The sequence below is a fragment of the Stegastes partitus genome, unplaced genomic scaffold (assembly GCF_000690725.1).
Source record: "Stegastes partitus isolate 25-593 unplaced genomic scaffold, Stegastes_partitus-1.0.2 Scaffold658, whole genome shotgun sequence".
In the NCBI taxonomy this organism is placed as follows: domain Eukaryota; kingdom Metazoa; phylum Chordata; class Actinopteri; family Pomacentridae; genus Stegastes; species Stegastes partitus.
Window position 1 is genome coordinate 304,202 of NW_007578389.1, and position 19,906 is coordinate 324,107.

Here is a 19,906-nt window from a genome sequence, read left to right on the forward strand (position 1 = left end):
TCAGTCTGTGGTCATTTTACATCACTTTGTTATTATCTAGTGGATTAATTTGTGGTGATTTCTTGTCTATTTGTGTTCTTTTGTGTCAATTTGTGGACTCTGTGGTTGTTCTGGGTCACTTTTGGTTGCTGTTCATCACTCTGCGGTCATTCTGAATTACTTTACAATTGTCTTGTGTCACTTTCTGGTCATTTTGTGCCGGTTTGTGGATGTTTTATGTTCATTTTTTATTGTCATTTTACATCACCGTGTCACTTTGTGGTTATTTTATGTCACTTTGCGGATACTTGTCATTGTTATTTTGAGCCACACTACACTACCAAAGGGAGTTGAATTACTTGTGTGTAACAACACTTTGCATTTTAAGTTAATCTGATATTTACTATTTATGAATTTGTCCAAAAACAGCGCGAAAGTTGACATATTTGTGCTCATTTCTACCTCAAACATATATTTTTAACAGACTGAAAACAAGTAATTTAATATCCAATCAAATAATCCACATGACTGAGGTGTGTTTGCGTTTGTTTTACTTGTCTTTCTTTAGGAGTTTAACACTAACATGCAGCAGGTGTTGCACACTTGTTGTCTTTGAATATTGTAGTTTTTATCTGGTCTTGTAAAATAACAATACACACATTAGAATATGTGAGCTATTTTTGGTATTGTTTTTACTTATATGCAATAATAATACTCTATCAGTATTACTAGTAATTAAAAATATGTGCAGTAGTGTTTATTTTTTAGAACTAGCACTTAGACCTAGCACCTATTATCTCTTATAAATAAACTAAGTCCATTTAAACATGCAGTGTATTTTAGAGGTTATTTGTGAAGGCAGGAGAAGTTAACTCGATCAACAGCAGTGGACTCTGAATAATTAATGCCTGCAGCTTCAGTCCAAGTCTCCGTTTACCGCCGTGTGTCTGTGGAGGAAGTTAAATGTAAAGTTGGTGGTGCTGAACGGACAGCGCCTCTAACCAGCTAACGTTAGCCGGTTAGCTAACTAACTAACCAGTAATCTGCTTAGCTGCTCCACCACTTTAACTAACCGGTTAACCAGTTAAAACGCGGCCACTTAACTTAGTTATGTGTTGTTCTGCTGCTGGACTAACGTTAATGTTCCCTCCTACCTTCGGCCACCGGTTGCGGAGCAGCAGCTGCAGGGATCCGGACAGAGAGCGCACACAGCGGGCCGTCATGGTCACCGTCCCCCGGGAGATGGAGGAGGAGGAGGAGGAGGAGCCGGGGGCGAGCGGCGCGCTCCCGGTTAATCTCTTTTAGTGTCACACACACACACACACACACAGAGAGAGAGAGAGAGAGAGAGAGAGAGAGTCACCCAGAGGACGGGCCTTCTGTTGCATTTATTTCTTCCTCGGTGCCAGAATTTATTAAATTTAATCTGTTGTTGTGTTGTTTGCTGCAATTTTGTGATTAGTTTAGAGTCCCAGTGTGGTTGTTGTGTGTCTTCTTGTTGTTGTCTTGCATCACCCACTGGTTATTCTGCATCACTTCATGGTTGTTTTGGGTCACTTTGCATCACTGTTAAGTCATTTTGCATTGCTTTGTGGTTGTTTGCACTTCTTCCTCGTCTTGTTTTGTTAATTTGTGTCACTTTGTGTTTGTGTTGAATCTCTTTGTGGGTGTTTTGTGTCTCTTTTTGGTCCCTATTTGTCGCTGTGTGGTCATTTTGTGTCACATTGGGTTCTTTTAAATCTATTTGCGGCTGTTTTGTGTCTCTTTGTGCTTCTTTTGTGTAACTGTGTGGTCATTCTGCATCACTTTATGGTTGTATTGTGTCATTTTGCCTCACTGCTACTGTTTTGCATCACTTTTTATATAGATAGATAGATAGATAGATAGATAGATAGATAGATAGATAGATAGATAGATAGATAGATAGATGGATCTGTATTGATCCCTTTGGTAGAACTTCAGAGAAATTGTCCCTTTGTGGTTGTTTGCACTTCTTTTGGTTGTTGTTTTGTCAATTTGTGTCATTTTGTGTTTGTTTTGTGTCTGTTTTTGGTCCCTGTTTTTCGCTGTGTAGTCATTCTGTGTCATATTAGGTTGTTTTTAAGAATTTTGTGGTTGTTTTTGAGCTCTTTATGCTTCTTTTGTGTAACTTTGTGGTCATTCTGCATCACTTTATGGTTGCATCGTGTCATTTGCCTCAATGCTACTGTTTTGCATCACTTTTTAGTCATTTTGCATTGTTTTTTTAGTTGTTTGCACTTCTTTTAGTTGTTTTTTTTGTCACTTTTATGTGACTTTGTGTTTTGAATCTATTTGTGGCAGTTTGAAGTCTCTTTTTGCTCCCTATTTGTCAGTGTGTGGTCACTGTGTGTCATATTGTAACTGCTTTTGGTCTCAGTGTGGGTGTTTCATGGTGTCTGTGGGTGTTTTGTGTGACTTTGTGGTCATTCTGCATCACTTTATGGCTGTTTTGTGTCATTTTGCATCACTGTTTCGTATTTTTGCATTGCTTTGTGGTTGTTTGCACTTTCTTTTGGTTGTTTTTTTGTCACTGTGTCACTTTCTGTTTGTTTTGAATGTCTTTGGAGCTGTTTTGTTGGTTTGTTTTGCATCTTTTTATGTATGTTTTTGGTTCATTTCTGCATCTTTTTTGTGTCACTTTGTGGCTGTTTTTTGGTTTCTGTGGCTGCTTTGGGTCTCTTTCTGGTCATTTAAGTATATTTGTGGTCATTCTGCATCATTTTGTGGTTGTTTTGAATCTCTTGTAGCTGCTTTGTGTTACCCTTGGGTCATTTGTTCTTTCTTTTTTGTTTTGTGCCATCATTGGTATCGTCTGTCTTTTTTGTCATTTCACTTTGGTCTGTAGTCATTTGAATTCATGTTGTTATTATTTGTGTGGTTTTGCATCACCTTGTAGTTGTTTTGTTTGTCTTACCTGTCTCTGTAGTTGGTTTGCATCACTTTGTAGTCATTTAGAATTGTTTGTTTGTTGTTTGCACCTCATTTTGGTTGTTTGTTGGTTGTGTTTGGCCAGTTTGTGTCACTTTATGTTTGTTTTGAATGTCTTTGTGACTGTTTCTTGGCATCTTTGTGGTCATTTTGCATCGTTTTGTGGTTGTTTTCTGGGTTTTTTTTGTAGTTGTAGCATCACCCAGTGGTGCATCACTTTGTGGTTGTGCATGTTTTGTTGTTTTGTGTCTTTTTGTAGTTGTTTAGCATTACACATCGGTAATTTTAATTCTCTTTGTTGCTTTTACCTGCCTCTGTAGTTGTTTTCCCTTGCTTTGCATTGTGTTGCTCTTTTTAGTTGTTTTTTGTCGCTTTTGGTCACTTTGTGTTTGTAGTCGTTTTGCATTGCTCTGTGCTCTTACTTGTCATTACTTTGTTGTTTCGTATCACCTTGTAGTTGTTTTTTTTGTCAATTCATCAGTTATTGGTCAATTTGGGATCATTTTGACTCACTTTTGATTGATTTGTGTCACTTGCTTTTTGTTTTGAATGTGTCTGTGCAGCTTTGGGTGTCTTTGGGATCCTTTAGTGTCACCTTGTGGTCATTCTCCGTCATTTTCGGGTTGTTTTTGACTCTTTTGTGGTGTTTTTTGGTGTATTTGGTGCCACTGTGGTTGTTCTGCATCATTTTGTGATTGTTTTGCGTCGCTCTTTGGTCATTATTTTTGCTCTGTGTGACTCTGTGTTCATTGTTACATCATTGTTTTGTAGTTTTGCATCACTTTGTGTTTGTTCCCTGTTGGTTTGAAGTCATCTTGTGGTTATTCAGAGACACTTTGTGACAATACAAGGTTTTCTAGTCATTTTTGTGGTTAATTTCCATCATGTTGGGGTTGTTTTGTGTGTCCTTGTCGTCATTTTGCAGCTTTTTGTGGTTGTTTGACTGGGCATCCACTAACCTGTGCCCCCTCTAAGAGAGCGTTTGTAGTTTTTGATGAGAGGATGCGGAGACTGTGAAGCTTCCGTCCTCCGTATCACCATGGCAACCCGAGCAGGGAGCCCTGAGGGCCCGCTGGCCTACTTAGTTCACTCCTCATTTCTCCCACAACACTTTCTCCTCCGAGAGCAGCACAACCGAACACAACCACCGGGGGGCGACAGACTCACAGAGATCAGACGGGACAGCGCCATTCTACCTGTTACACTCTGCAACTGCGCGTGGATTAAATTACCACTGATTCATATTTAATATTCAAACTCTCTTGTTGTCACTTGTTGTATTTCCAGCATCGTTTGCTCAAGCACGTGTTTAGTGCCACCACAGCACAGATCAACATTTGTGTAAGGCAGCAGCAGTTGTATGAAGGATTGCGTTTTATGTGTTTATTTAGCGAACACACAGTTGGAATCCGGGTTTGGGATTTTAAACTGACAAAACAGCAGCGTTTCTACTTGATTCACTTGTGGACCACTTTGAGAAATTCTACTCTCCAGCTTTTCATCCTCATCCAAACTGTCGGCGTCTTTCCGCTGGTAGTTGTAGTTTTTCTCGCTCTGCCAGCACAGCTTTGTCTTTGGACGTAGCGCCGCCGCCGGACTACATTTCCCAGCGTCCCCCGCGGCCGCGCCTCCTCCCTCACCTCCCTCCGCCTTCCCTCCCACTCCACTGGGCCGCGAGGAAGTCGCAAGATGGCTGATGTCGCTTGGAAGTAATGTTCCCCTCTGCAACATGAAGCCGTGAGTGTGGAAGAAAGCGAGGGAGGCACCATCGGGCTTTTATTTTTATTTTCTTTTAGTTACTTTTCTTTTATTTCGTTAAACATCCATCTCATTCCGCGTCGTGTCCGCCCCGGACTTGTCTTCGGGAGTTGACGCGTCAAATCACGCCGGGGACCCTGCCAGCAGCTAGCAGCTAGCCACAGTTAGCAAATATTAGTCCAGCTAGCCAGTCAGCCGGGCTCTCTGCTCTGTACTTTTGTTTTTTAATTCACCTTCTGACACCGGCGAGCCGACAAACTACCGCCGCACACGTGCTGAAATCCGCCGGAGCTAGCTCAGAGTACATGACAAGGTTTTCAGCTGTCAGATAAAAACTCCCGATTTTTCGAGCCGCTCGGTTCAACATCATGTCCGCGAACTGGCCGTCCAGCCTGCGGGTTGCTAACTAATGCGCAGTATTGCATCTGTTTCATGTGCACCAACCAGCAGGATCATTGCTTCTTTTTTTTTTTTGTAGACATTTCTCCGTAAACATCCACCACCTCGCTGCGTTTCCGTTACTTGCTGCCAACTACATTTCGTACGCCGGTTGTGTTGAAGCCAAATTATGGGTGCGGGGAATGTGTTGAACTTTTTCTGCCTGTAGGTAGCTACACTGGCCTTGCTGGCATCTCACCAAAAAAATCCACAGGGATGGACACTAAACTGAGCACCCGCGACCAAAACTGAGAAATTGGCTGTTCGGTATCTGGAAGTTAGCACCATTAGCAACGCGGCGGTGCGCGGTGACTCGTCTCGCTAGTCTACGGCGACGGAGAAGTAGTTTCGCAGGTTAACTAAACTAGTTAGTCACTACAGCGGAGACCAGCTAGCTTTGCCCGAAGTGCACAGCTAGCTACGGTCTCGCCCCACAACACAGCAGCACCACGGCGTACAGAACGTATTCAGAGCCCGCTCCCGGCCAGACGCACCGGCTCAACAACACCGTCATGGGAGTGCAGGGCTTTCAAGAGTATTTAGAGAAGCGGTGTCCCGGGGCCGCAGTCCCGGTGGACCTCCTGAAGCTCGCCCGTACCGCGGCCCGCCAGCCCCCTCACCACCATCACCCGCACCACCACCCACATCACCCCGGGCCCATGCCTCCCCCGCCCCCGCCCGCCAGGATCCTAATCGACGCTGACTCCGGCCTGCAGCGGCTGTACGGCGGCTACCAGACGGACTGGGTGTGCGGAGGCGAGTGGAACGCCATGCTGGGCTACCTGGCTGCCCTGTCTCAGGCCTGCCTGTATCAGGGGGGCCTGGAGCTGGTCGTGGTTTTCAACGGCACACTGGGGAAGGAGCGCTGGCCCGAGTGGGCGCGGCGAGCTCAGGGCCAGCGACAGACGGCGCAGCTGATAGTCAACCACGTCGGCAGCAAGGCCACCCCGCCTCCCCGGGCATGGTTCCTGCCCCCGGCCTGCCTCAGCCACTGCGTGCGCCTCGCCATGTTCCGCTTCCGAGTGCGGGTGAGCAAAGTGATCATGGCTTTGTGAAGTTGTTTTATTGTGGTCGTATGGCAGGCCGTTCATTTTACACTTGCCCTTTTAGTGCTACACGCCCATTTAGCAGCTTACATCATGCAGAGCCGTTTTAACTCCTTCCAGTTTGCGGCCAGCAGCAGCAGCAGCAGCAGCTACCGGCTCTGACCGCCGGAATGAATCCGCCTGGCACTGGTTGTTTAATGATTTGCAATAATGCACACACAGTTTGACAAACAGGCTGCTCCCTGCTCCCATGCATGTGTCTGGGATGGCCTGCTGGGAGGAGAAATAAAACCAGTGCAACTGATTTTGTGTTTGTCTAAAGATAAATTGAGGAGCAGCTGCAGGCGAACCAGACTGTGCTTCTGTATTTAAGTAGGTTTGGAAGCATGCATCTTAAAGAGTGACCTAGTCTAGCCTATATATTACATAACAGGAACTCAATGAACCTTTACATACATTGTTGAAGAGTTGCTGAGTGGAAACCCTATTTATAGCCCCCCAGTTCCTCACTGTGGCACATTTTGTATTATTCTGTGCATTCCAGTAGCTCTGCGTTTGAGAACAGTCAGAATAATTTGCTATTTTTGTGCATTTAACCTCATGACACGGTAGTATTTGCCCTGATACAAGCCATAGCAGGACGAGGTTGATGTGCTGCACACTTTACTATTATTAGGCTGCTATACTGGATATAGTGAGGTGAGTGTGAGTCACAACGGCCTGCCATAAATGCAACCTAACCACCGATTGCCTGTCAAGGTTCCCTCCTGTCAGCTTCAGCCGCTGTCACGTTGTGCCTTTGATCTACTTTTCCATCTGCTTGCATGCTGGCGTAACTAAAACACAATGCCATAGTGTATCCTGAGAGGATACTTGTTAGAATAGAAAAATCCCACCCACATTACACTACAACGCACTCTGATGCTTCTTGCGCTTGTACAGCATCATTACTCACAGTTCCCATGTGTGCTCGCTTGTTTTTCCTACCTGTATTCTGAGAAACAGTCCTGTTTCTGCAGCTCCAAGTATCCCTGCTTGGATTACACCCTCACTACACTCATCGCCGTTCACATCTCTGCAGCTATTGCTTTGGGGCTAGCTTCTTGTCTGTTGCATGCCGGCCTTTGTTGGGAATTGTTGCTCATGCATAGTTCTGACAGTTCAAATTAAATTATTTTCAGTTTTATTGTCAGTGAGTGACAACATGAAGCAGTTTAAATAAGTCTGCCATCTAACAGTTTCCTCATAATCGTCCTCGCCACCCTTGTCCCATATCGCATTCATTTGAACATTTGATTATCAGCTCATTAAATAGATTTTTAATAAAGTAACTCGGGGTAATTATTTAGTTTTCACATTGATTAACTGTGCCGGTGATTAACATGATTAACATAACAATTCTGGCATCACCCTGCTCTCTCTCATGCACCGTTTTGGTTCTGCATCACTGCTTTCTAAAGAATTCATGTCGCTGTACGTCCAGATTTCTGCATCACCAGTAAATTAAAAGTACCTGATGCAGCACAGATGCATTTTTGCAAGCGAACAATGGTTTATGAAGTGTCGCCATGGGTCACGGAGCAAAAGTATTTTGCTGGTATACGAAATGTCAGCACCACCGGCGGTCTGTCGTCTCTACATCCATCATCAAACGAGTGTATAGCAGTGACTGCTAGCATGTTAGCTCGTCAGGTTCACTGTTGTCGCTCCATATTTTTACACTTATTTTTACTCTCTTAGGCATTTTTTTTCTCCATTGTCTGCATGAAATTATACAGAAACAGCTACTGTAGGCAAAAAACAGGAGAAAACGAAACGGTCAAAGAATAATTCCACACAAACTCAGTAGAAATTCTAATTATTTCAGTTAGAAATAACGTCTGAGCAACACGATACAGTTTGGTGTTTGTGCTGGTACATCTCCCACAAGACATTTTTCTAAATATTTCAGAAAATATTAAGAACACAAGCTTTTTCTTTTCCCTGAACAGCTTAAGCCAAGGGTGTCCAATCCTGGTCCTCGAGGGCCACAGTCCTGCATGTTTTAGATGTTTCCCTTCTTCCAACACACCTGATTCAAATGATCAGCTCATCATCAAGCTCTGCAGAAGCCTGATAACGATCCTGATCATTTGAATCAGGTGTGTTGGAAGAGGGAAACATCTAAAACATGCAGGACTGTGGCCCTCCAGGACCAGGATTGGACACCCCTGGCTTAAATAAATATTAAATGTTATTTTCAGTGCAGACTGATTAGTCCCTCTTTTTCTTTATTAATAGTTTTGTCACTAAAACATTGGAGAATAATTTGTTTCAACTTTCTTTCTAATCAACAGACCAAAATACAACGTGTTCCCTTAACAGTGATTAAAAAATAAAGTAAAACAGAAAAAACAGGACCTGGATCTGTAGTAATTTGACATTTCCTCCTAAAAATAGCACTTAAACAACTTTCTGTTGATCAGCTAACTGATCAACGAACCACTGCAGCTTCAAACTACTGCACTGCTTGTGCTTCCAATATGAGACAGAGGGTGACTGCATGTTTCAATCTTTTCGGCTGCAGGAGACTCAGTCTGTCCGTTGTGCATCCACAGGTTGTACAGACTTTGGAGGACCACCACCAGGAAGTGCTGTCTCTCTACAGGGACTACGGATTCGCCGGCCTGATCGCTCAGGACTCCGAGTTCGCCCTGTGCAACGTACCCGCCTACTTCTCTTCGCACGCGCTCAAACTGAGCTGGAACGGCAAGAACCTGACCACACACCAGTACCTGCTGTCTGAGGCCGCCAGGCAGCTCGGGCTCAAGACACAGCACCTGCCCTGCTTCGCTGCTCTGCTAGGTGAGGACAACCAAACACGTGTCCCTCGTTTGTCTTTCTCGCTCTCCGCTGAAAGGCCCAGTTGTATTTCTGGCAGCGTGCTTCGTCTGTCGTTGTTTTTCATTGACGCAGCAAACATTTCAAAGAGCCTCTTACTTGCAGGAAATCATATTCTGCCTGATGAGGACCTGGCTGCCTTCCACTGGAGTCTGCTGGGACCAGAACACCCACTAGCTTCCCTCAAGGTACCCAATGCCGCTACGTCCACAACGCAGTTTACTCTGAGGAAATATTAGCTCTAGCACTAGCATGCCGTCCTGCGGGTGGAGCTGGAGAATGGACGTGCAGCCGCGGAGAGGAGGATGTTGTCAGAACTCCTCTCCATCATGTCTCCGCCCTCCACAGCGTTCTGGCTCCACGGAGGAGAGACGAGTCATGACTAAATGTTTCACTGAGCGTCTCAGGAGGCCGTCGGTTATATAATTCCCTCTCAATTTTACTTTATAAAATTATATCTGATTTTTAAATTTAATTTAGCAAATTCCACAAACTTGCGCAAATGGTCCAAAATAGTTTCCCTCAAAATAACAAGAATAAAGGCATGAGGTATCTTAGTCAGACTTTAAATCTTATTCTGCAATATTAGGTGAACATTTTAAACGTTGTGTATTTGTTCTATTGATTTGTTTGTACTGTTATTGCAAACTCCACATCTGTTTCACAATAAAAGCCCACCTGTGGGCCTATCAAAGGCTTTTATTGTGAAACATTTGCAAAAAAAAAATGTTGAAAACTTCCTAAAATCACAAAACTGAAATCAGAAGGAGACATAGTTTGAAGGAATCAATGTTCAGATAATTAGAAAGTGACGATTAAACACCAGAATGAAAAAGAAATATATATATTTTACAAATTCATATCTGTTTCACAATAAAAGCCCACCTGTGGTCCTGTAGAAGGCTTTTATTGTGAAACATGCTGAAAATGTGAATTAACAGCATCCTAAAAAAAGATTTGATTAAATAATTTAGTGATTAGAAGTAAACGTAGTTTGGTTTTTGGGAGAAATAAAATGCGTGTAATTAGAAAGTGATGACCGAACAGAATTTAAAAATAAAAAATCTATTTACATTTCCAGATCTCACTTCTGTTTCACAATAATATCACACATGGAAATATTTGCAGGAAACGTTAATAAAATCACAAAACAGAAATGATTGGAATTCATATTTTAGTGAGAGGAAGTAAAACATTCAAATAACTAGAAAATTAAAAACAAACTTATTTTTTGCATCTGTTTCAGTTTGTCTACAGAAGTGAATTAAATGAACTTTGTACAGAATCATTTTTTTCATGTTAGACTAAACAATCTTAATCTTAGACAAACTGTCCTGGTCATTGTTTATACAGGAGATATGAAAGAGGACGTATTTGTACGTATAACTAAACATGTTTGATTTCTTTTTGAATGTCACAGTAAAACTAAGAATGTTTGGATGCAGTGGGCCAGAATGGTTCCACATGACCAAGAAAAACTAGAAATGTTTGTTTCAGATGTTGGCTGTTATTGATCATACTCACAGATCAGATAAATTTGGATGAAGGTGGCAGTTTACAGGCAGACTTCATAAACGCTAACGGCCAAATAAAGCCGTCAGCGCTGCCCTGAATGTGAGTATTCTAATACTGTGATCTCATCCACCGCTTTCAAAGGCATCCATTATGCGTTATGGCTCATAAACTTGCGAGGCAGTTAGTTTTTGCCGTCGCTCTTAATCAGACCTCGCGGCAGAATTAAGCTTTAACTCCACGAGCCGGGAAAGAGCTGAATCAGACGGAGTTTATTTTTCAAGACAGCCGGAATCGAAGGCAGATTCTTCACATTTGTCACTTTTGAGACCAAAATGGAGTTTAGATTTTTTAAAGTCTGTGTTGTCTTTTGAATTTGTACTCGAGGACACGAACGCTTGTCGAAATTTATCACTGAAATAACAAATAATCCATCAACCAGAAACAGGAGCTGCTCTGCGTGAGTCCAAATCTGCCTCTGAGAGTCCTTTCACGGTGTCGCTCAGCTCCCTGTATGTATGCATGAACACCTTTTGTTGTGCCGCTCTGTCAGGTGCGAGCCCATCAGTTGGTGCTGCCGCCCTGTGAGGTGGTGATCAAAGCCGTCTCAGAGTACGTCTCCTCCATCAAAGACCTGGGGAACCTCGACGCCATCGCCAGAGATGTCTTCAAACAGTCACAGGTAGGTCACGCACGTCCTCGTATTGGTGAATCGAGGGTCACTCTTTTCGTATTTTGCTAGAACAGTGAACGTGGCTTGTTTGGCTTTACATACCAGACTGACGGTGAAATAGGTCGTCGCTGTTGACTTAAGGCCTGAGTCAGCATCTGTACTTCCTCACACTTCGCTGCTGAACTATGGCGCTGCCCCGTATCTTATATAAATCTGTGTGCAGCAGGATTAGTTAGTCATCAGAAGCTGCTGGAGCGATTACAGTGTCGATTACAAGTAAAGGTCATATTGTATAGTTGGTCAGCGGTTTGTAAATGGAGATTTTACTGTTTCGTGTTTCAATGCTATTTGTCATGTTACTGCTTTCTGACATTCGATGAGTGGGGGTGGGGGTGGGGGGTTTCCTTTGTGGTGGGGTCAGGCAATCAGACTTTGTTTTGTTTTTTTTCTACTGAACCCCGCGGCAGCAAGATTAACTTGTTTACCTGAACCGCTAATGAAGCTCGGCTAACTTAACGCAGCCGGTTTAATGTAGAAAAAAACAAACTATAAAATGATTTCAGTGTGAAGCAGTAATAACAGGAAATGTTTGGTTTGTAGAAGCAGCAGCAGCATAGCACGGTCTGTAGCCGAAAGCGATGAAGAAACAGCAAAATAATCACCGCTCCACACTAACTTTGCACCTGCACATCATTTCGATGCACTCCAAAACTTTTACGGCACCTTTTGGCACTAAATATAACACATTAAAACGCTCCATTTTTTATTACCGTAAATGTTGGACTATTGAGGCACCTGAATATAAGCCGCACCCACTAAGTTGTGTACAAATACAGGCCGCACTTGTCTGTAAGCTGCAGGTGTCCACGTTGTAACATGAGATATTTACGCAGAAAGCTTTTTTAGCTTTTAGTTAAATACGTACCGGTAACATACACAAATACGTAAATGCTTTTTTACAAACAGTTCCTGTAACACGGCTGGTTAAGAAAATATAACTACAGCAGCCTACCAGGAAAAGTCATTGATCGCTATCTTCATCTTCCTCCTGCCACTAGAACCACTAAAGTCGTCTTCTTCAGCCTCAGAATTCCTTCGTCACACACTTCCTCAGTCTCTCTTTCGCTCTCAATGTCACTTTTGTCTCGAGGCAAATTCGTAAAACTCGTAAAAATCCATAAATTAGCTGCATCATTGGTTAAGCCACAGTGTTCAAAGCGTGTGAAGAAAGTAGCGGCTTATAGTCTGGACATTACGGTAATTGATTGTAAACAGGAATAAAGGTGCTGCTAACTCCAGAATAAACCCGATCAGTTTAAAGTTGGTTCACTGGTGGAAAGATTTTAGTGTGAAGCAGGAAATGTTGAGTTTTTAGAAGCAGTAATTTAAAGTCTGTGGCTGAAAGCAATAAATAAACAGCAAAGTAATCACTGCTCCAGGCAAACCTTTGTGTTGGTCGCACCGGTGCGCCTCGTTTTTTAAATGTAGGTGCACCTGAAAGTTTTCATTTCATATGAAGTGCTTCCTTTTTGGTCGGTTCTCAGTAAATGCTTGTGAACGGGGACAAAGGTGTGTTTGTGCATTTAAACTGTTCTCTTTCATGTGGATGATCTGGGAGCTAAAGTCAGTAAATGTTGGCTGTTCTTTGGCTGTATTATACGCTGTGTTCAATGTTATTATCGGTCCTGACTCAGTGCAGGAGGAGTTCCTTGGAGACATTTTTAAGGTTTCAGTTCAGAAAGTTTGTGCCTTAGTTGTGTTTTTTTGCACTCAATGCTAAACTTGATCACAGCTCAGTGTTTTCCACAGGTTGCAGATAAACTTGTTGTTGGTGGGTGTGCATGCAGAGAGTCTAACATGGCTTGTTTTCTGAAGCTACGGTTTACCGATGCTCCCTAAACGCCTCACAAGCAGCGGTAGACGCTAGCCGTGCACAGAGAAGCTTCTAGTCTCCGTTCTGTTGCTGCAGCGCTCGTAACTCAGACAGCTGTGTTACCAAATATTAGTTTGGAAAGAGCTAATAGTTCTGATTTCAGTTCAAGCTGAGGGATTGTGTCTACCTGGGCGGGTCACTCAGGGAAGCAGATCTGCTCAATATCAGAGGCACAATGAAAATGTTCAGTCACGCTTGGCAGATTCTTGATGTGCAACCAAAATGGCCGCACGCTGGCTCTTGTACCAGGAGTGGAAACAGACTCATAGGCACAGACGTTCAAGGTTCGAGCTTAAAATTTATCAGGAGCTCAACAGAAAGAGGCTGTTTTCTCTCAAATGATCCGGGGCGGTTTATGTGCTGAAGGCAGGACTCGGGCCGGCTGCCTAACAGAACCACAGCGGTGCAGCTTGGCGCGACAATCCCCCGCTGCGAGGCTGCTGTGCAAACACATGCCATTGTGTTTCAGGCAGCTAAAGAAGACCAAGTGGTCTCGTTTGTCTTGTTATGATGGCGAACGGTTTATGCTTCGCTGGGAGGCTGAGCTAAAACTGTAACGGCTGAAACTTAACTCGGTGCAGTGAAAGTAAGAAGAAGAAGAGTTTGTTGACTAATCTAATAGTTGGTCAGCAGTTGTGATAGTTTTATAGTTTCCTCAGTTGTTCCGGCTTTTCTTTGTCAGACGTAAACTGAAAATCTTTGATCAAACAAGCAGTTTAAAGAATGAGTATGTAATATGAATTAAATTTTTTTTATTGTGTCGCCAGCTCACCTGAATAAATACCCCGTGTAGCGCTGTGACATGTTATACAAACCCAACAGGTTGTTCAGGCTCCCGCTTGGTCTCAGGTGACAAAAGAGCTGCAGAAGGCCAGATAAAAGATTTTTCCCTCTTTGTTGTGGGAACGTTGCATTGCTCAGGTTGTTGTTTTTTTGTTGTTGTAAGTTGAAGCTCCTGGACCTGAGCAGCAGCAGCAGGTTGTCGTTTGGTTTAATATCTTTTGTTCCATATTCTTCCCATTGTCGACAAACATTCATCGTAGTGAAGCAGGTTGTCTTCAAATCTTAATATGCGTGACTAATCGTCGTTATAGAGCTCCATTGTTGTTCAGAGAAATGGAACAGCATTTATTTTTAATCCCACTTTCTTGTTCCTATAAAAACCTTCTCTGGAGTATTCAGTGTGTGACCATGCGTGACAGAATGTAGTCCCCAGCAAACGCAGTATCATCTCTGCTAATGTAGACATTTAGAAACATATACAGCGTATTTGTGACCCCCTTTTTTTTTTCTTTTTTTTAAAATAAATTTTCCTCCAGTTTCATATTTTTAGCTGCAGCGGTAGCCGAGGGGTTGGTGGCTGAGTGTCACAGACAGAGCAGGGAAGTAGTTTTCTTGACAATTAGAAAAATAAAGAATATTGGGAGTGTCGTCCTCCAACGAATCTGATCTGGAATACCAAAAATTAAACCAGTTTTTCGAGTCTGACCCATTGATTCCTGTGGTTAGTAATGACACCGGTGTTCCACGTGGTTAGAAAACGCACGCTAGAATCCTGAGTCGGGATAGATCGATTGTGGGGGCAGGTATTTTTGATTTTATCGATTATCTATTGTTATTTTTATTAACCGATTATCGATAAATTCATAGCAGTTCTTTGGGTCTGTCTGTGGTCACCCTTTGGTCCCAGCAAGAGACACAACCTGAAAAAACAGAAAATTACATACTTAATGGCATGCTACGCTAACGGCTAGCGGCTCAACGAGGAGGCAGCCACAGATTAATCTGGAACAATAACTAACAAGGCTTTCAGATCTGGATCTTAATGGGCAATTAGAGTAAGAGAACAGTGAAAGATGAAGAAAACAGAGACAAACTGATTTCTATTTTACATATTCAGTGAAAGTAATCCTCATTATTTGAAGAAGCCTTGTTTTATATATATGTGTTATGTTATTCAGCAATTTCCCTGAGGCTTCCACCAAAGGGATCAATGAAGTTCTATTCTATTCTATGAATGATGGGATCCTTGTTATCACATGATGTTAAAATCTAACATTTAATGAATATCGCTTCCAAATATTTGCAGTCTGTCGTCTTTTTAACCGATTACCATCCCTGGAAAATCCCATATTGGTTGATGTTTAATCCTGAGAACGTTCCAGGTGCTTTTCTTTTCTTCTTTTATTTGATTGTCTTGTTTCTTGTTTGCTTCGCAGTCTCGCATGGAGGACAAGGTGGAGCGATTCAAGAAAGCTGTGGAGTATTTCTCAGCTGCCTCCAAACCACGCTCGCCTAACATGGGGCCCTCCTCTTTCATCTGTGAGTAGTAAACGGCTCGGAAAAGCAAGTTCACGAAGCAGGACCTCCGTTACGTAATCGCTTTTGGCTCGCCGAATGTATTTTTTATTTACCGTGAGCAGAAACTTCTTCTGTTTTTTTTTTAATGAATTCTTTGCATTTTTTTTTGTCTCGCAGTACCTGGGTTCGGACCCACTCCATTTGGGGGACCACCTGGCCACATGGGACCGATGCAGCCTGGAAAGAATCAGGTAGATTCCTCTCTTGCTTGGTAATCCTTCCGTTTTCTTTAAAGTGTGTGTAACCGTACTCCTCTCTACATGAATGTACATGTAGCCGAGTGGATTAAGTGTTTTTTTTTTTTTTTGGTTTGAAATCCCTTTGTGGCATGTGCTCATTTAGGGGGGAAAAGGTGGCTGAGGGAGGAGGGTGGCGTCCTTCACATCCCACATCCTTCCACCAGCCTTGATTAGATGCCTCTAGTTGAACGTGTGATAAAATAGGACAGTTGAACCGACCTGTAATTAGACACAACCGACTTCCTTCATCTGTTAATCTTTAATTCTGTTGTTTTTCTTGCGTGACCGGAAGATAATTACAAAGAGAAGCTCCCTGGTTTCATTGTTCTTATTCAAGATTGATTTAAAAAATGAAAAGTTTCGAAAAGCGATGGACATTTCAGAATAAATGTTGGAGTTTTGCTGTTTAGTACGTTCTGTTGTAGTTGTACATCAGGTGTAATTTATAGAAGTACATTCTATTGTGAAACGCCAGCATATTTCACAAACCCTTATCAGGATCTTTTTGCATCTTTGAGCTTTTATTTTGAAAGCGTATCAATCAGCCAATCAGCTGTGAGTCTCTGGTTCATGCCGTGAGCAGAGCGGCAGACTGACAATCAGAGCCTCGAACAAACGGTCACAGCTCAAAAGCTAAAAGTCATATCGAGAAAATTCTTTCACCGTGTGACGCACAATCTAGCTTTGACCACGTTGATGTATTTTCATGACCGAACTGTGTTTTATACAGATGTGGTGGCAGGTTAAAGAGACTCACTATTTCTGATTCTCACATGAAATTTCGGAGCTCCGATATAATGGAAGTGAATGAGGGTTTTGGTCGTCACACTCTGAGATGATTTATGAAAAAAACATAAATCCTACAGCAGTCAGACTCACGCTGGGTGGAAGAGGATAAAAAGGCCAAATGTTTTATGTATAAACTGTTCATATAGAGGAGAAATTGTGAGACAACTGCACTTTCTTAAAAAAAAATTATTTGGTCAAAATTTAGACTCCAGCTGAAGAAAAATTCTGTATTTTTAAAAAAAAATCATTAAACTTAAACTGCAAGCGCGTACAAACTGTGAACGATATCAAAACATGGATTTAAACGAATAATATTTAACGCCTTGTGAGCCGTTTAAACCTTTGAATGGAGCTTCTGCTGTAAAATATTCCAGAGCTACAGGGTTCAGAAGGTGGCTGAGTTTTGGTCGCTGTGCAGCCGACTTCCTGTTCATCTGAATTAGGATTTTTGCTAATTTCGTAGAAAATGTTTGACGACTCGCCAACAAAAGTCACAAAGCACCATTCCTGATCGAGCCGCATGTTTTGATGTCTAATTTATATGGGTTTTGTGGAAGATGCGGAACGTGTTCAGTGCCGTAAATGACACACTCAGTGACAGACTTCATAAAAATAAAATTAGCACAGCATTAGTTCCCGCCTCCCTCCACCACCACCTCGCTTTCCGAAACTTTATTTTTCCTTCTCCAACCCGTTTTCTTTTCGTCTCCCCCTCCACGCTCCCCCCAGTTCCCTCCCCCCCAGGTTCCGGGGTTAAAGCCACCCTATCAAAATGCTCCATACGGACCTGGCTCCGCCCCTCTGTTCCAGACCCCGCAGCCGCCGTCCCAAGACTGCAACGACTCGCTGACGGCCAAGATGGGCTTCTCCGATTGGTCGGCTCCGTACGATTCCACTCAGGGGGGAAGCCGGCTACCCAATCATCACACCGGCACCCAGTCCGGTCCCTCCCCGTCTCCTTCCTCGTCATCGGACGGAGACGAACCCAACGACAGCAACGCAAAGTAAGACGACGCAAAGTCGCATTCACACAGTTTTTCAGAGAAAGGGGAGCCTGATGCAACACGCTGGTATCTTTTACAACAGCGACGCTCGAAAACAAGACGGAGAAAGCACTCGTTCAAGGTCGCTAATAATTGCCCAAAAAGAACACAGTTGAGTCTAATTCTGGAGACTTTTGTGCTTTTTTTACGATGCTGTAGCTTTAATTTCACAAGAGAAAGCTTGCAGGATTATAGGAGAGTAGTTTCAGGAATGCACTTCGTCACCTGAAATGGTCGTTTGGTCTCAGAGGGCCGAACTACGATTAAGTTTAACACGTTCGTTTAAAATAATCAGCTCGACAAAAACTAAAACCCCGGTCAGAGATGGCGGGTATCACGAAGCAGGTTATAGACTTTCTTTGTTAGTTCAGGTTTTCTTGTTGCGCCTACTTCATTCAACAGGTTGTTTTAATGGAGAACAATGAGGAATATAAACTTCACTGCGACTGCAAATAATGCAAGACAGGAATGCTGGTAGAAAACCGTTAATCGTGTGTTAATATATTTGTTTTACTGATTAATGCGGCTGCACATTAAAGCTATTCAACTTCATATATTTAAACATAAAACAGTGTCGGATGCTGTCCCATCATGCAGGACATCACTTTAATTTTAAAAGTGTAATTATTATTATTGATTGACTTCTCGCCAGACCAAACATACAAACGTACTCATGCGATTTCTGCATCACCTGTGTGTCGGTTTCCATGGCAACGCAACCCATACAGTGTGTGATACTGAAACTACACGGCTTCATTCAGTGGTTTTATTAACGTACAGATCAACATGTTTGCAGATAAAACATTCCCTGAGAGTCTGAATCGGTCATAAAGAACCTTCAGGAAATGATTTCGTTGAAGGAAGATGCTCGATTTAAAGCCGAAACTCTAAACAGAACCCGACCGGGTTAGCTCCGCAGCATCAGTTACCATGGCGATCTGGCAGGTTTAAAGAGAGACGCTGAAAACTCTGACTTTAACGCAGCCCTCAGGTTAATAAATAAACACCAAAGTCACGTAAATCTCATGGAGGCAGTAACGTTTCATTCCACTGTGAGCTGAATTAGAGCAGCTGCTCAGTGTTTGAGTCTCGTTTGCCTGATTAAGAGCACAATGACACATTTATCTCTAATCACTCAGACAACAGTAATGAAATCAGATCAGTAAACTATGGAACCCTGTGAACGAGCACCTTTTACGGATGACTCTCCCCTCGCAGCGCTGCAGGATCAACGTTCCCTCTCCATATGTTCTATTTTCATCAAACTGCCGCAGATAAAAATAGAAATCCGGCAAAAACAATTTACACAGAACATGCGAGCGATGGGAATTTAACGAGCGTCATTCTCTCGCGCCGCGGAATTTTTCCTAAATGATGAGATTGATTAGCTTTAAAATCGTGCGCCGCTGCAGCCTCGGAGGGAGCAGAGAATACATTTCCACCTCGACGTTATTACTTTTCTGCTCGCTGCCGTTTTTTTCCAGCGACGATATCGGTTCCTGTCTCACGGCAGGTTCCAAATATCGCAGCGTTTACGTGTTGATGAAGCTGTGAGGAATGTTTAAAGGAAACCTGCGTCAAAGATGGATGAACGCTCCGTGATAGAGGTCCTGAACAGGGGCTTTAACCTTGAGGCTGCCTCCCTTTTTGTCTTTTTGCTTTAAATACGTACAGCAGCTGCTCTTGGATTCAGTGTGGATTTATTTAGGACGTACTACTCTGTCTTTATATTGCATCTTCCTTTTATGTCCATCGCGGTCTGTTGTGCAAAAATGAACCATCAGCCGAAGCTGGTTCATATTTGTGCAAAACAACACTGCACTTGACATTCTATGTATAATAAAAATAATTATAATAATAATTGTATTTAAATAGCAACTGAAAACAAAGTTTACAAAAAATTACAACAAAAACAATTGGACAACAGAAGGCTGGTCAGTCCAAACAGAAGGAAAAATTAGTTAAAAGTAGTTAAATTTGGTAAAAGATTTTCAAAATAAATCCTTATAACAACAACAGATAAAATGCTAAAAGCACCAAAGCTGAAAATAGTAATAGAAATAGTAAGTAAATGTATAAATAAGTAAATAAAGGTTAAAGGTGTCCAATAAAGTGTTTGCATTATTTAATCCAACAACTCAAGGACACAGAGAGACGTGGACGTAAACTGCAGCTTAATCTTGAAGCTTAAAGTATTTTCTGATTAATTGATTCGTTGTTTGGTTTATTAAATGTCAGAAAATGCTGATCAGTGTTTCCCTAAAGCCCAAAATGACTTCCTTGACTGCCAAAACATTTCCATTTAA

General features: G+C 42.5%; 2 protein-coding genes across 2 annotated transcripts in view; one reads left to right on the plus strand and one right to left on the minus strand.

Moving 5' to 3' along the window:
• The window catches only part of LOC103363420 (isocitrate dehydrogenase [NAD] subunit gamma, mitochondrial-like), a 13,981-nt gene extending 12,779 nt beyond the window's left edge, over nucleotides 1-1,202 (minus strand). The window contains exon 1 of the mRNA XM_008290174.1: nucleotides 1,144-1,202. Coding sequence (XP_008288396.1) covers nucleotides 1,144-1,202 — 59 coding nt within the window. The remainder of the gene's footprint in view (nucleotides 1-1,143) is intronic.
• Nucleotides 1,203-4,598: 3,396 nt separating this feature from the next.
• The window catches only part of fam120c (family with sequence similarity 120 member C), a 38,816-nt gene continuing 23,508 nt past the window's right edge, over nucleotides 4,599-19,906 (plus strand). Inside the window, exons 1-7 of the mRNA XM_008290169.1 lie at nucleotides 4,599-6,152; nucleotides 8,768-9,014; nucleotides 9,156-9,238; nucleotides 11,116-11,244; nucleotides 15,388-15,490; nucleotides 15,647-15,720; nucleotides 17,287-17,561. Of these exons, the coding sequence (XP_008288391.1) occupies nucleotides 5,637-6,152; nucleotides 8,768-9,014; nucleotides 9,156-9,238; nucleotides 11,116-11,244; nucleotides 15,388-15,490; nucleotides 15,647-15,720; nucleotides 17,287-17,561 (1,427 nt within the window). The 5' untranslated portion in view covers nucleotides 4,599-5,636. The remainder of the gene's footprint in view (nucleotides 6,153-8,767; nucleotides 9,015-9,155; nucleotides 9,239-11,115; nucleotides 11,245-15,387; nucleotides 15,491-15,646; nucleotides 15,721-17,286; nucleotides 17,562-19,906) is intronic.